Genomic DNA, 14,898 nt, shown 5'->3' on the forward strand with positions numbered 1-14,898 from the left:
GTTACCATTATTGTGTATATTTCCAATATTTGTTCACTCATTTTAAACAAAAACAACAAAGCAAACCTGTGGGTTTAACAACTAAAATATAAAGAGGTTTTTATGTGTTTTAAATTCAGAATAATTAGAAAAAATGCCTCTAGCTATGTGTTTTCTTCCCCATATTTTATACAAACTTGGACAAAAAAAAGCACTCTTTTTGCAGACAAAGTACACACAAATGTGAAGTCTAACAACCATAGAATCCCATATCCAATAGTCACATGATGTTGTTACTAAATTAGTTACTTGATGTAACTTTGAATCTTTAAAAAGCATAAAAACCACAAAAAGCTGCTATATTTTGGCCGTTTTTTCAAAGGCGAGATTCCTACTTTAAGAGCTATATCTTTTTTGCCTGAAAGATAAATGCCAAGGCTTCATTCTATTAAATTTTGAAACTTCCATAGTCAATAATAAGGTTAAAATAAAAACGTAAAGCATCCGTTGTCTCTTTTTAAAGAGGCTTTTAGTGCCATACCCTATACTTTAGGTCCCTGTACACAAACCACAAGTGTTAAAGAGCTGATTTTTTGTCAGGTTATAGCCAACACATATATGTGAAGAGTTTTTGATATTTTTTAAAAACTCCATAACCCAAAAGTGAAAAAAAAACAAAATAGATTTACGACGGGGCTCCAAGTGCGAAGAGTTGCGCAAAATGCTATAAACTTTAAATGTGTTTTTCTCCTTTGGCTATAGAGATTAGATTTTAATTTTTACATCTGGTAATATCTGAGACCTTACAGATTAATGCCCCATCGGTCGTTTTTTTGGTCCTCAAAATTGAGGTTGGGACCATTTTTGGATAGGTGTGTGCTAAATTTCAATAAACTTTGAATACTTAATTGTCGCTTCTTTTTAATATAAGATAATAATTATGGTGAATAAATGCTTTTAATTATGGTTGCACCTCTAATTATATAATAGTCCCAGTTTTTTGTTTTCCAAACTACAATGATTTGAGAAAGATATGGGTTATATTTGGCAATAGAAATTTTGGGACTGTCAAGTTCTGAGCAAGAAATAAAAATACACAAATTCTCAAAAATAAGCTTCAAAAGTATAAAAAAACTCTAACACAAACTAATTAAAAGTGAAACAAAATATTTTCATTTTTCTCTTCGTCTTTTTTTAAATGCAACAATGTTATCTGCAACAATCGAATCCCTGACTCTCTTTCTGGTGTTATTAAAATAAATATTTGAAATAACAGTGTGTATAATTTCTTTTCCGTGACTTTGATGGTTTGAACATAAAAATGGTTGATGCCCTTCTCTACTGCCAAGAACTAACTTTGCTGCTTTACAGTGTTGCATTTGAGACTGATAAATAACATCAAAAATGTGATCTAGCATAGCAAAACTGTCACAGACATATTCTAAAAGCAGTACTGATGGAGCTGTTAGCCCACCTCTGGATAATATATTTAAATATTTTATAATCATTTAACTCCTGTTAACAATTTTGAGTACAAAGCAATTTGCAACATACTCCAAACTTTTTAATCAATTTTTTGGCAATAAAACCAGCAATATAACTGGCAACTTCACAAGAATCATCCGATAAAGTCACACAATCAAAATCTCCTTCTTTAATCTGCTCCATCAAGGATCTAACATGTTCTATATCTTTATCAGCATTGATAACATTTTCAAAAAAGTCAATTACTTTTATCAAACTTTTTATTTGGATTATACTCTCACTATAAATGACATCTTTCAAACTGACAAGGAATCTGCCACCGCTCATTTGACGGTATTGTCCATATCTTCTTTCTAAAGGATCACTTTGAAAACAAGCAGTCAATATAAATTTTTACTTATCTTCCAGCAGATCTTCAATTAATGAAGCATGACACAATAAAGTTCTTTGCAGTGCTGATGATGTTTGAGGAGATAATGTATATTTCTCAAAATTTGGAATTTTTGTGTTTTTCCATTTGTTTAACCAGTCAGCAAAAGCTAGAAAAAACTCAGGTTTTTTATCATTTATAATAGCGGCATTATCAAGACAATTATTAGAAAACTGATTTTTTGAATTTGTAATTGTCCACCATTTATTGAATAGTTAGGAACGATGCAATATCTAAACAGTCAGGAAAATATGAAATTATTGCTGCTGCTGTAGTTTCATGTAAGATACCTAAGGCAACACTGACATTTTGCTTCCATTTTCTAGGATGGACAACTTTATTACTTATACTTGGTGCTTTTTTTAAACTTGCATCCAACAGACTGTCCTTTTCTAATAAATCATGAAATATTTTCCATGATATTTCTCCTGATTGAAGATGAATTTCATCTTTGAAAGCTGAAAAATTAAATTCTGGAAAAATTAATCTTTTTTTATTAAGTAAGGTATTTCGAATATTTTTAATCAGATGCACACTGTGTCAAAGAATAAGTAAACTTTTTGTGATAGTACATTAACAAACAAATCTTTTTTTTCACCATGTGTATCAAGTAATTTTGTAAAAGAAGAAACATTTGAAGCATGATTGTCACAAACAACACCTCAAACATTAAAGTTATTTTTTATTAAAAATTGAATCAGGTTAAGAATTTCAGACTTTACCCAGTCACTGTTCAATTTTACAATTGGAATTGCTTTGACAACACAGGATATATTTTTTTTCAAACCAGCTACCATGAAAGAGACAATGCTTCTATGACATTCATTTTCCTCACTAATCTCAATAACATTGCCACTAGAATATTCAGCACATTGTTGCAAATACATTTCATAAAAAATTATTATAAGATCTTTCAATAAGCTCCCATTTTCATGTAGCAACTTCAAAACTTTCATAGAATCTATTTCACCTGATTTAAGCTTGCCTAAAAGTGATATAGATGGGAGTGGGAATTCCTTCAGCAATAAATGATAAGTTTGCAGTGAAATGTACCGCAATTTCAATGCAAATTGAAGAACATTTGAAGAATAAATTCGTTTTTTTTTTATTTGGTGACTTTTGAGTTCTTCAAGAATAGAAGACAACTTTTCTTTTTCTGTGCTAAAATGTGAATTGAGATTTTCTAGCATACTCCTTCTTTTTAACATATATTAGTGGGTTACTCTGAACCATGACCGTAAGGAAACTGGAAGATTTTTATAAAAAAGTTGGACATGTAAATTTTTGTCGATATGAATAGACTCAGCAACTTCAGGTACGTGTAGTTCATTTTGAATAATTCTATGGAACACAACACAATCATCAAATTTTGAAAATAAATATGCTGCTGGTGAATCAGCAGCTGAAAGGGAACCAACATCTTTAATAATATCCTTTGATAAAAATTTCCGATATTCATCTTCTTGAAATATTCTTTTAGCTGGTGATTTTCTTGGTCCAGATATAACTAGAAGAGAAGCAGCTGCTATGCTAGCAGGGTATATTTTAGGGACAGGCTTAAGGTTATACAGCAAACGAAATCGTTTTTCTGATGCTCCTTTATGTACTAATTTTTTCTCAAAGTGTTTTAAACAGATCACAGATGATTTTGTGACAGTCCAGAAATTTTTATTTACAAATCTAATCCATAACTTTCTTAAATCATTATCTTTTGGAAAACTGAAAACTGGAACTACTTCACCACCTAGATAATAGGAGGTACAACCAACAACACAGCATTTATTAATCATAATTACTATCTATTTATAAAAAGAAGCTATAATCAAGTTACTTGATTATAGCTTCTTTTTATAAATAGATAGATACTTAGTATATGAGGTTTAGTTGATGTGAAGATTTAGAAAACGTTTTTATCCTATGCCGGATATACTTATTTAAAATTTATAGCGCAATAATTAAAATATGTTAAGAAAGTTTGTCCATCCAACAGAATATACGTTTTTTAAACAGGCCTTCTATTTTTTTCCGATTTAAGCAGGAAAGAAGGCCGTGTATTTAAGTAGGCCGTGATCCAGGATATGCTAAAAGTAAAAATGTTAAGAGTATGAATTTTTCTTATCGGATTTACAGATTTGTAACTTCAAATTTTCTAATCAAATGAGTTTGTGTGAAACAAGCCAAAGTGCCTTTTATCGCACTGTAAATCCGTTCGGAAACAAACTTGCTTCGACTATAAGCATATAGGCTAAAAGCACTGTTGGCATCATTGCCCTTTCTTTCTACACTAAAAATTCTACACTAAAAATCCAATCAATAAACACAATCTATTGATTTAAAGCAGAATGTTTAAAACCGTAAGTGGAAGCCTTTTTTTAATAAGGTTTGAACGCCTGTAGACCACTGAAGAAACACACTGGCTTTTGCAAGGAGGCATACAAATTTTTTAATAACAAAAATTAGATTAGTGTTATATTAGTGTTTAGGAAAAACATGACAAAAAGAAATATGATTGACTCTGACACGTGACAATCTAGATATTATTACACTTATCACTCAAGTTCCCAACCTGAACATTACTGTTTATGTCGTGGTTGTTTGTACTGCAATTACTAATGCTACAGATGTTTTTGTTTATGATAAACTCTTAGTCTTTTGGTAATTTTAAAAGCTTACAAAGACACCTGACACGCACCCACGCGTACGTTCACAAACGCAAAAACCGCACGCAAATTACAAGCTCTGTTTGAGACTTGACTTAGTGTGTTTGTTTTTTTTAATGTTTACTGCACTGAAAATAATAATCCGATAAAATAAGATTGGTTTATGGGTTCACGGTGGTTTAATTTTAAGCATTTGCGGACATTTATTATACGCATGCGTTACTTTAGAAACAACAACATCGTAATTTTGATTATTTTTTGTAATGGTCTTTTACCATAACCTAATAAAAAAGGTCATATCATTGCTCTGAAGATGTACATAGCAGATATAAATTTACAAACTGTAAAAAGGGGGGCCAAGGAAAACACATTTTCTTTGAAATACTTAAATTTATTAACTTTTATGTGATAAAATACGCAGGAAAATCGGAAATTATTTTATGGTCATCCTTACTACTAAAACATAATAATTCAGCGTTTATTAGAATTTTTATGCTTTAAAGCTATATTTAAAAAAAAGATGGTTTTAACTTTATAATAAAAAAAAAAATCAGAGTCCGGTACTTTTTTAAGTTTAAAAATTTTGTACATCAAATCTTATATTTTAGCAATAAAAAAACACGTGAAAAAAGTCCCACAAAACAAAACTAAAAACATTATGCAGAATATGTGGAGAAAGTCTAGTAGTGTTCTTTTAACAAAACATATCGTTAGAATAGAATTTGGCTTTTTTATCCGAATCGATAAGGACCACCTAAATATGCATCCTCAAAAAATGTGTTATAGATGCTTTTAAATATTAAAAAATATTGAATAAGGTTTAAACACTGAACTAAAATAAAGATCTTAGCCTGATAATTGCAATGCAACTGAATGTGTTTGCTTTAAAGCCAATAAAGGAAGAATAAAAAAGAAAAAGATAAGTGGAAGACTTTTAAGTATCAGTTATAGTGAAAATACTTGGACTAGACATATAATAAATAACATCCCAACAAGCACACAACGTTGAAATAACGTTGATCAACGTTATTTCAACGTTGTTTCAACATTGTGTGCTTGCTGGGATACAATCTTAACTTTTACCTCAAACAAAATTTAATCTTTAGCTGCAAGATATTAACTGCATCTTAAACCCTCATGTGCATCTTTGTGTGTGTACTATTTGCAACGACATTATGCATAGACCAATTATTATAAAAAAATGTCTTCATTCATTCTGCGCACTATGTCTATTACCACTTATTATTGGCAAACTAATATCAAAAACAAAATGCCCTAAATGTTCCTTTTCAATTCCAAGTGATGGGTTAATTTCATCAACCAATACCATTGAAATGATAGAAAATTTGCAAGAAGTTAAGCATGGGAATTTCGGCCTTCGAAATCGACGAAATTAAACGAAACGAAATTCGTGTTTCAATTTCGGATCGAAATTGAGAACGAAATTTCGATTTTTTGGATTGTTTAATTTCGCGAAATAATTTCGTATAATTTCGGGTCATTGAAAGTAACGAATTTGACACGAAATTAAACATAAGTTTTAATTTCGTAATTTCGAAATTCGTGAATTTGTAATGTTTAAAAATTTCGGTTTTTCGAAATTCGCGAAATTGTACTTTACCCACATTTTCGGATTGACGGTATTCGAAATCGAAATCACCGAAATTAGAAAGAACTCAGCATATTGAAGTAAAATTCGACAATTTTGATCTAATTTCGTTGATTTCGATATAATTTTGGAAGGTCGAAATTATTTCGTTAGTTCAGTTAATTTTGTTAATTTCGCGAAATCCCCTTAAAACCCAAAATTTTCCCCTACAAGATACAAAATTATTAAAAGAAGTAATAGTTTCGTTTATTTTGTTTTAATTTCGTTTATTTCGTTCTAATTTCGTATATTTCGATTTAATTTTGTTATTTTCCCCATTTTCACCTTAATTTATTATAAAATGAAATAAAATGAAATGAAATGAAATTAAATAAATTGTAATTTATTATTTCTTTTGCAGTAGAAACATTTAAATCAAATCAAATTTAAATCCAAAAAGTAGCACTGTAGCAGTAGTAGCACAGAGAAACTAGTAGTAGTAGTTTTGGTTAACAAAATGATGAGTTTTAAGTTAAAATTGTCAATATTTATATTCAAATCGAATTTAATACAAAACCAGCGAAATTAAATCAAAATTATCGAAATTAATAAGAAACCAGCAAGATTAAAACGAACCTATCGAAATTAAAAAAAAGAGGCGAAATTAATACTCATGAGGCGAAATTAATACTCCCACTGGTTGAAATTTAATGAAAAATTTAATCTACCAAAAGTAATAAAATTAATTTCGACGTTTTATTAATTATTGCACGAAATCAACAAAATTATTTCGAAAGTATCAAAATAAAATCAAAATTGACGAGATAAGACGAAATAGGCGAATTAGTTCCAAATTTGACGAAATTTAGGCGAAAATTCGGTATGTTTCAAATTTCGATTTTTGTTTTTTTCTAAATTCACGAAATTGCGAAATTCGATTTACCTGCCAGTCTCGTTCTTTCGAAATTCGCGAAATTTATTTTTCTGATAAATTCGAAATTTCGTCTTTCGAAATTCAATATAAATTTCGATACGAAATTTATTTCGACCCAAAACTTGTGGAAAAATTTCGACTCGAAATTAGTTTCGATCCAATTTTGAATACATTTCGGACCGAAATTTAGATCGAAACATCCGAAATTACGAAATCATCGAATTTCGAACTTCGAAATTCCCATGCTTACAAGAAGTATGCAAGCAAGGTTGTGGTAAATTGTTTAAAGTCGCACAACTTTCAGAACAAAAGAAACATCAAAAAACTTGTCAGACAACTACGATATCAAGTTCAACAACTATTGGATTCAACAAGTGTTATAACGAGAAATATTGAAGATGCTGCTCTGCATGTAATAAAACAAAAAATGTCTCAAACAACATCCAATGTAATTGAACTTCCAACAGGTGGACCAAGGGTAAGACTATCTTTACAAAAACAGAGACTGTAAAATTACTAAAACAAAAATGCTTTTATTTTTTTATTAGGAAACTATAGTATGATTTTTTGAATATTTTAAATAAATTACACAATATTTTAGCCCTTATGCTTTACATCAACACCAAGAGCTTACAAAGAAAGTTCAGATGTATGTTTACGCATAATTCGCAGACGACAATTATAGCTAAAACATAATGAGCAAAACATGTGGAGAAAGCATCAGTTCTACAATCAAGCAAACTGCTACTCTTTTGAAATCTATTAATGAAAATGAAAAAGAATATATTTTGAGCAAATCAAATATTTCAAAAGCCAAAATATCTGCTGAAGAAATGATCAGTTTAAAAGCAAACATGAGCAATACTTATATCAACATGAAAATATTATCTAGGTACACAAGATTGCAATTATTATATAGAAATCTTGAAAATACAAATTCAATACTTTTAATAGTTATTGATAATAAAAAAAAAACATCATTTTAGGTGGTTGAAAAACAACAATGTGATATGTACTTCTGATGCAAAACAAAGAAATGTGGCTAAGAAATGATCATCTGATGTAGGCTGTGACAATTCCCGTTTTCCGGGAAACGAAAGCGGGAATTTCCGGGAACGGGATTCATTTCCCGGACTTGGAAAAAAACGGGAACGGGAATTCCCGTTCCCGTTTTTTAAAAAGCGGGAACGGGAAAATCCCGTTCCTGTTCCCGTTTTTCACCTGGAACGTCTAATATTTCCTGTATTATTTTTCCTGGTTTTTTTTCCTGCTTTTTTTTTTCCTTTTTTTTCCTGGTTATGTAATTTGTTTTTTTTTTGTGGTTTATTTTGGTTTAGGTGTTTGTTTTTTTTTGGATTCTTTTTTATTTTTTATTTTTTATTTTTTAAATTTATTAACTTAACAACATAGAAGATTTAGGAAATTACAAAGAATAAATCATGATACTACAAAAAAGAATAAGAATAAAGAAGAATAAAAAATAGTAATAGAATAGACAAAAAAGAAAAAATAGAAGTATGGAACTATTCAAGCAAAACCTGGCCAGTCAGTGACGCCTAACCTGTCCAACTCTCTGAAATTCTCCTTCATATAGACTAACATTTCAATGTTTCCTATATTAAGGTTGGTCCTTCGTTCGGAGATGATGTTCCCAGCAGTGGAGAATACTCGTTCAGAGGTTGCCGATGCGGCAGGGACACATAGGATTTTCCTAGCAAACCTTGACATAAATGGAAACTTCTTACGATTAGTCTTCCACCACTCCAGGACATTGGAATCACGAGGGACAACTGGTTCCTTAACATAGACATCTACCTCAAAATTGACCTCTACCATCATATTTGACTCTGGACCACGTTTTGTGGGGTTGGATCCATAAGACTCACGCAACATTGCAGCCATTGGATCATCCTCATCCTCATCTATCACCAAAGGGGGTGTTGGAGTGCCAGTTGGGGAACTTCCATCACCATGAGTCAACATAAGGAGTCCTTGAACAACTAAATCCCGTGTGGCGTTGTACTTGTCGTACTTCTTGAGAGCAACACCTTTGTACCTTGGATCCATAAAATGTGCGACAGCATACTCAACTGTGTTTACACCACAGTCGGGGAACCTCGCATCCAACTCAGCCTTCAACGCCCAACCTACTTCACCTACTATCTCATTTGGCGGGGAGCGGTTCAAAGTGTTCAATTTTGCAGAAATTGAAATAAGTTCAGGAATGACGACGTGGAGTGTGGGACCTTTATCAGAACTAGCAAGATCAGAGAAACACTGAAAAAGTTGGAGGACATTGGCAAGGGCAGAAATGACTAGCTTATCATCCATTTATGGAAGAAATTCGTCCAAAGAAGTGTCATTCTCCGCCATTGTTTGCAACGAATCATAAAGATCAAGAACTGACTCAAGTTGTCTGAGGTCAGAATTCCAACGAGTGACAACACGCTGCACAAGCGTGGTACGATTGCAATTAGCTGCTATTGCAATTCGTTTGAGGACAGCAGTAGCCTTGGCGGAATGTGAAAAATGACCAACCAAACGAGACACCTTCTTATTTATTATGGACCAACCTTTGCATTTCTCTAGTGCTTTGGTGACGATGAGATGAATAGTGTGGTCGACACATCGGAGGCCAGTGTTGATTTCAGGACAAATATTAACCGCTTTAACCACCGGAGCACCACCATCTGTAGTGGCCCACCTAAACACATTCCTACCAAACTCAAAGCTGTCTATGATAACCGAAAGTTTTGAACAAATATTTTCAGCTGTATGTGACTCTGGGAAGGACTCGAGACGAAGCATGAAACGTTTCATAGCAAAATGTTTGTCAATGTAGTGCAGCGTCAGACTTTGAAAGGAAGCATTTGTCTTTGAAGTCCAAATGTCGCTCGTGAACCCAACACCGTCCATATCAGGCTTGTCCTGGTTAATGAGTGTGAAAACCTTCTTCTTCATGAAAGCATATAACCTAGGAATATATTTACGGGACACCTGACGGGCTGATACTGGATTGTACTGACCCTTGGTTGCCTGTCGCGTCATTGGAAGAAAAGAGGGATGATCGACAATCCTAAAAGATTGATCACTTTCGACAACAAACCTAGTAACCTCCGTAACAAGACGCACATTTTCAAAATGATCAACAGGCCACTGAGGACGCATACCAAGCTTAGGAACCTTTGGAGAAGGAGCACCAGCAGGAAGAAAAGTTAGTAAAGAAAAGACGAAAGTTAGTAAAGAAAAGAAGAAGTTAGTAAAGAAAAGAAAAAAGTTAATAAAGAAAAGAAGAAATTAGTAAAGAAACGAAGAAATTAGTAAAGAAACGAAGAAATTAGTAAAGAAAAGAAGAAAGTTAGTAAAGAAAAGAAGAAAGTTAGTAAAGAAAAGAAGAAAGTTAGTAAGGAAAAGAAGAAAGTTAGCAAAGAAAAGAAGAAAGTTAGCAAAGAAACGAAGACAGTAAACTGCTTAAAAAAAAATTATAATTAGGTCTTAAACCTAATTATAATTTTAAATTATTATAATATTTATATATATTTACCTTATAGTTATAGTAGTTTGTTCCTAGTATTAGTACCAAATTTATAACATAAATCTTAAAATCTTAAAATAAACGGGAATATATGCGCGCGAATCATAAAATAGCGGGAATCGCGTAAAAAAGCGGGAAACATGGTAAAATGCGGGAAACTTGTAAAAATACGGCTTTTCCCGTATTTCTTATATTATATTATAATATATAAATATATATATGAATTATATTTCATTATATTTTATTACTTTTTTAAAAATCTTTAAAAAGAGCATTTTAGTTTGTTCAGTTATTCCCAGTGGGTTGGTCTTTTGACATTTCTTCAAAATTCAAAGTGGAAATTAAAGTCTACACTTGGATATAATGCCCATGGGGCTAATTTCCACTTTGAATTTTGAAGAAATGTCAAAAGACAAACCCAATGGAAATAACTGAACAAACTAAAATGTTCTTTTTAAAGATTTTTAAAAATGTAATAAAATAAATATATATTTTTAAAATGATGATGATAATGATAATATTATATATTATATATTATAATATAATAATTACGGGAAAACCCCGTAACATCGAATGACGTACGGGAACAAGAACGGGAATTTCCTGTTCCCGTATTTTATTTATTACGGGAACAGGATCCCGTTCCCGTATTTAAAATACCAAAAGCAGGAACAGGATCCCGCTCCCGTAGTTCCCGTAAATACGGGAACTTGGCGCACTCTAATCTGATGATCTTATTGTTAAAAACGCTCCATTCATGGTTGAAAAAAAAAGATTCAAAAAGTTCTTATGAAATCAAGGAACTACCATGTGCATATATCAAAAATCTACAACAACGTATAACAAATGTACTAGATAGACTAGATAGGTACAAACAAACCTTTTTTAAAAAATGCTTTAACATACTACAATTAATTAAATTACTTAAAAATACTAGAATTAAATGCAATACTATAAAAACAAAAACTAATTTTTCTTAATAATAATAATATGATAATAATAAAATAATAAAATTTTTATATAATAGTAATATAATTTTTCTTATAATTTTAGCAACAACTAATTACTATAATTTAGCAACAAATTATTATACAACAAGATTAAAGACAATGAAATCCATATCAAAATAGGAGGTGTCTATGGAGGGGATTCCTTCAAAATGTTTTATCAAGTAGCAAATGTGGAAAAGCCTAATGCCAAAACTAATACAACAATATTTATAACAAATAGAGAAAATCATTTTTGTCATTTGATCTTTATCTTTGTTTTTTTAAGTCATTGTGTTATTTTCTGTAACCAATATATATATATATATATATATATATATATATATATATATATATATATATATATATATATATATACAGTGCTGGGCAAAATACTTTTTAAAAGTATTTGAAATAAAAATAAAATAGTCTACCTAAAAAGTATTTGAAATGAAAATAAAAATAAAATACAAGGAAAGTATTTCAAATAAAAATACATTATAAAACTATTTTAAATACAAAGTACAAAATACTGGAATTGTAACGACTCGAATCGTACATCACAACTTTATTGACATAATTTAACCTTTAAATCAACATTTATTGGCCTTTAAAAGTAACAGTTTTTCGAATGTTGCATCACTAAGACAGTTCCTTCGTGGCGTCTGAATTTGTCCAGCGGTGCTAAATAACCGCTCAACAGGTGCGGATGAAGGTAAGGTCGTATTGTACCTCACAAATACGTGTTTTATAACTTCATATTTTGCCAAGATTTTAAAATCCGTACCAGAGTCGCTTAAGTACGATAAACATTCGTTGTTGACTGTTGTTTGTTCTGCAATGTTAATTTCGCTAAACGAGAAAAAATCATCACTCATGCCACTGCCACCAGCTGATTGAGTAGCTGGAAGTGGGTCAGGGCCAGAAATAGTATTAGCTCTGTCCAACAACTGTTGTTGCTGAGACTTAGCTGCACGAACGAAGAGATCACGACAGAAATCTTTTTTATCACCCGGAACCCATCTCATTTTGAAGTAGGGATGCGATACTGCTGCAACTATCCTGCTGGCATTATGTTCAGAAAATGATAGATGAACCTCAAATCTTGTTTTCAAGCTTGTAAGCATAGATTCTGCAAATTTCTTAGCATGCTTCAGTGATTTCTGCTGCAGGTCCTGCAACTTCTGCTGTACGGTGTGCAGCGTCGGAAATACATCGCCAAAGTACACATTGTCACTTTGTAACCTGTCAATGGCAACAGCAATAGGAGCCATTATCATTACATACTCTTCTAGACATTCTAACTCCTTCTTTTTGAACTTTGGCAACTTCAAAACGTCGCATATTTCTCCAAGCTTATCTTGCAACTGGAGAATGCATTTCAATGCATCATGCCGGGAGTTCCATCGTGTAGGGACTGGTATCAGTATTGCCCTTGCGATAATTTTTTTCACAGCATCCGATGCCTTGGAACTTCTATGAAGCAAATTCCAAATGCTGGTACACTTGGCCAATGCAGCTCGATAAAGACGTTTGAAATTAGCATCAGAATCACATGCTTTATCTGCATCAGTAGTTGATGCGAGGCTGAGAGAGTGACTATTGCAAGCTTCATGGTGAGGCAGAACAACTTCAGTATCATCATCCGTGTCTTCGCTAACTGGTAAATTTAGGACTGCAGTCATGTCCGCTATTTCAACATCATTGTCGGAATTTTCTGCTTCATCATCATTACCAGTTCCTGTTTCCTGAATTTGTTCTTCAGCAGTTGCAGAGATCCCTGAACCAGATGCAGTACTGCTAGTATCTACAAAATATTCTCGGAAGGCTTTGCTGAAGTTAGAGGCATTATCTGTTACTGTTGCTGTAATTTTTTCCACGTGTAACCCATAATCATTATGAATTTTTGAGATCATTGCAGCCACTGAGTCGTAAGTATGACTTCCAACAAAACGTTGACAGGAAAGAGCAACAGATATGCGTGATACTGAGCATTCAGTACTAATATCAATATAGTGAGCTGTCATTCCTAAGTAGCTCTTTTGGTTCACTGACCAAATGTCAGCTGTTGTACAAACAAATGGTACTTTACTGAAGACTGTTCTTTTATCATCACGGATTTTTTGCAAACGGGCGTTTAATCGCTTGCCTAATGTTTTGCGACAAGGTATACTGACATTGCGATTGAGTCCGTGGATCAAATTTTTGAACGCCGGCTTTTCCACTGTGATCAAGGGGCGCATTTCTTGCACAACGTAGTCAGCAATAAGCTTGTCAACTTCATCCTGTGAAATGGATGTTTGATTTCGAGGCATAATATGCATTTGTTTCAACTTCTTAGAAGCAGGACCAGATTCGACAGAAGGTCCACCTCCAACTCCAGATTCCATCTCAGTTACCGAGCGCTTACGCTGTTTTGCAACTGAAACCTTGTGCTGCTTGTATTCCTCGATTCGCTTTTTGCCATGAGCATTCTGCAACAACAACAACAACAACAGTCAATCAACCGAGATTATTGCATTTATTTGTGTTATGTTATAGCATTAGCGTTTGTCTGTGTTGCTTTATGAGTTTATTGTTTTTAATGTTTAGTGCGCAATATAATATAGTGTTTTTGTAGTTATATACATACCTGAAGATGTTGAGTAAAATTAGAAGTTGCTTTCAGTGAACCACTGTAGGTTTTTTTGCCAACACATAACATACACTGTGCAATAATTTTAACATCCCCTGTAGTTTTACTTTTAGATATAATTTTGAAAAATTTTCCATCAAGTATGGCAGGGACGGCTTGTTCACTCTCAGCATTTTCATTTTCTAGAATTTTAGTCGTTTCCCTCTCTTCCGCCATTTTGAATTTTTGGTAGATTGGTTCCCTCTAATATAGTAATTAAATAACAAATTACCATTACCAAGGGTGGTCTAAGGCAGCTCAATCCAGCCAAAGAACTTTTTGTAGTTGCGTCATTGTGTAATTCATTGTGCACAATGAATATGTAGTTCAATGACTATATATGGCTCGATGTGCATAATTCATTGTGCACAATGAATTAAGAAATGATATTTAAATAGTAAAAGAGGATCAACGTCAGGATGAAATACATAACGTATATAGAATGTAGTCGTCTTATTATTACACTTTTGGAAACCAAGTTTTAATTAATTTGCTGTTGGTGGAAAAGTATTTTGTATTTTGTGTTTTAAACAAAATAAAAAATGGCCTTGAAAAGTATTTGAAATAAAATTGAAAATACTAATGAATAAAAGCATTTCAAATAAAAATAAAAATAATACAAAATTT

General features: G+C 32.2%; 1 protein-coding gene and 1 pseudogene across 1 annotated transcript; one reads left to right on the forward strand and one right to left on the reverse strand.

Moving 5' to 3' along the window:
- Positions 1-5,729: 5,729 nt before the first annotated feature.
- On the forward strand, positions 5,730-12,182 carry LOC149885054 (uncharacterized; annotated as a pseudogene).
- On the reverse strand, positions 11,983-14,574 carry LOC149885055 (uncharacterized). Its single transcript, XM_090096721.1, has 2 exons — positions 14,230-14,574; positions 11,983-14,071 (listed from the first exon to the last, which is right to left on the reverse strand). Exons 1-2 carry the CDS (start codon positions 14,446-14,448, stop codon positions 12,191-12,193), a joined length of 2,100 nt encoding a protein of 699 aa, XP_089952847.1. The 5' UTR covers positions 14,449-14,574; the 3' UTR covers positions 11,983-12,190.
- Positions 14,575-14,898: the final 324 nt, after the last annotated feature.

The sequence above is a fragment of the Hydra viridissima genome, unplaced genomic scaffold (genome assembly GCF_058129835.1).
Source record: "Hydra viridissima isolate aposymbiotic clone 2 unplaced genomic scaffold, HvirCarnegie_v1 scaffold_8, whole genome shotgun sequence".
In the NCBI taxonomy this organism is placed as follows: Eukaryota; Metazoa; Cnidaria; class Hydrozoa; order Anthoathecata; family Hydridae; genus Hydra; species Hydra viridissima.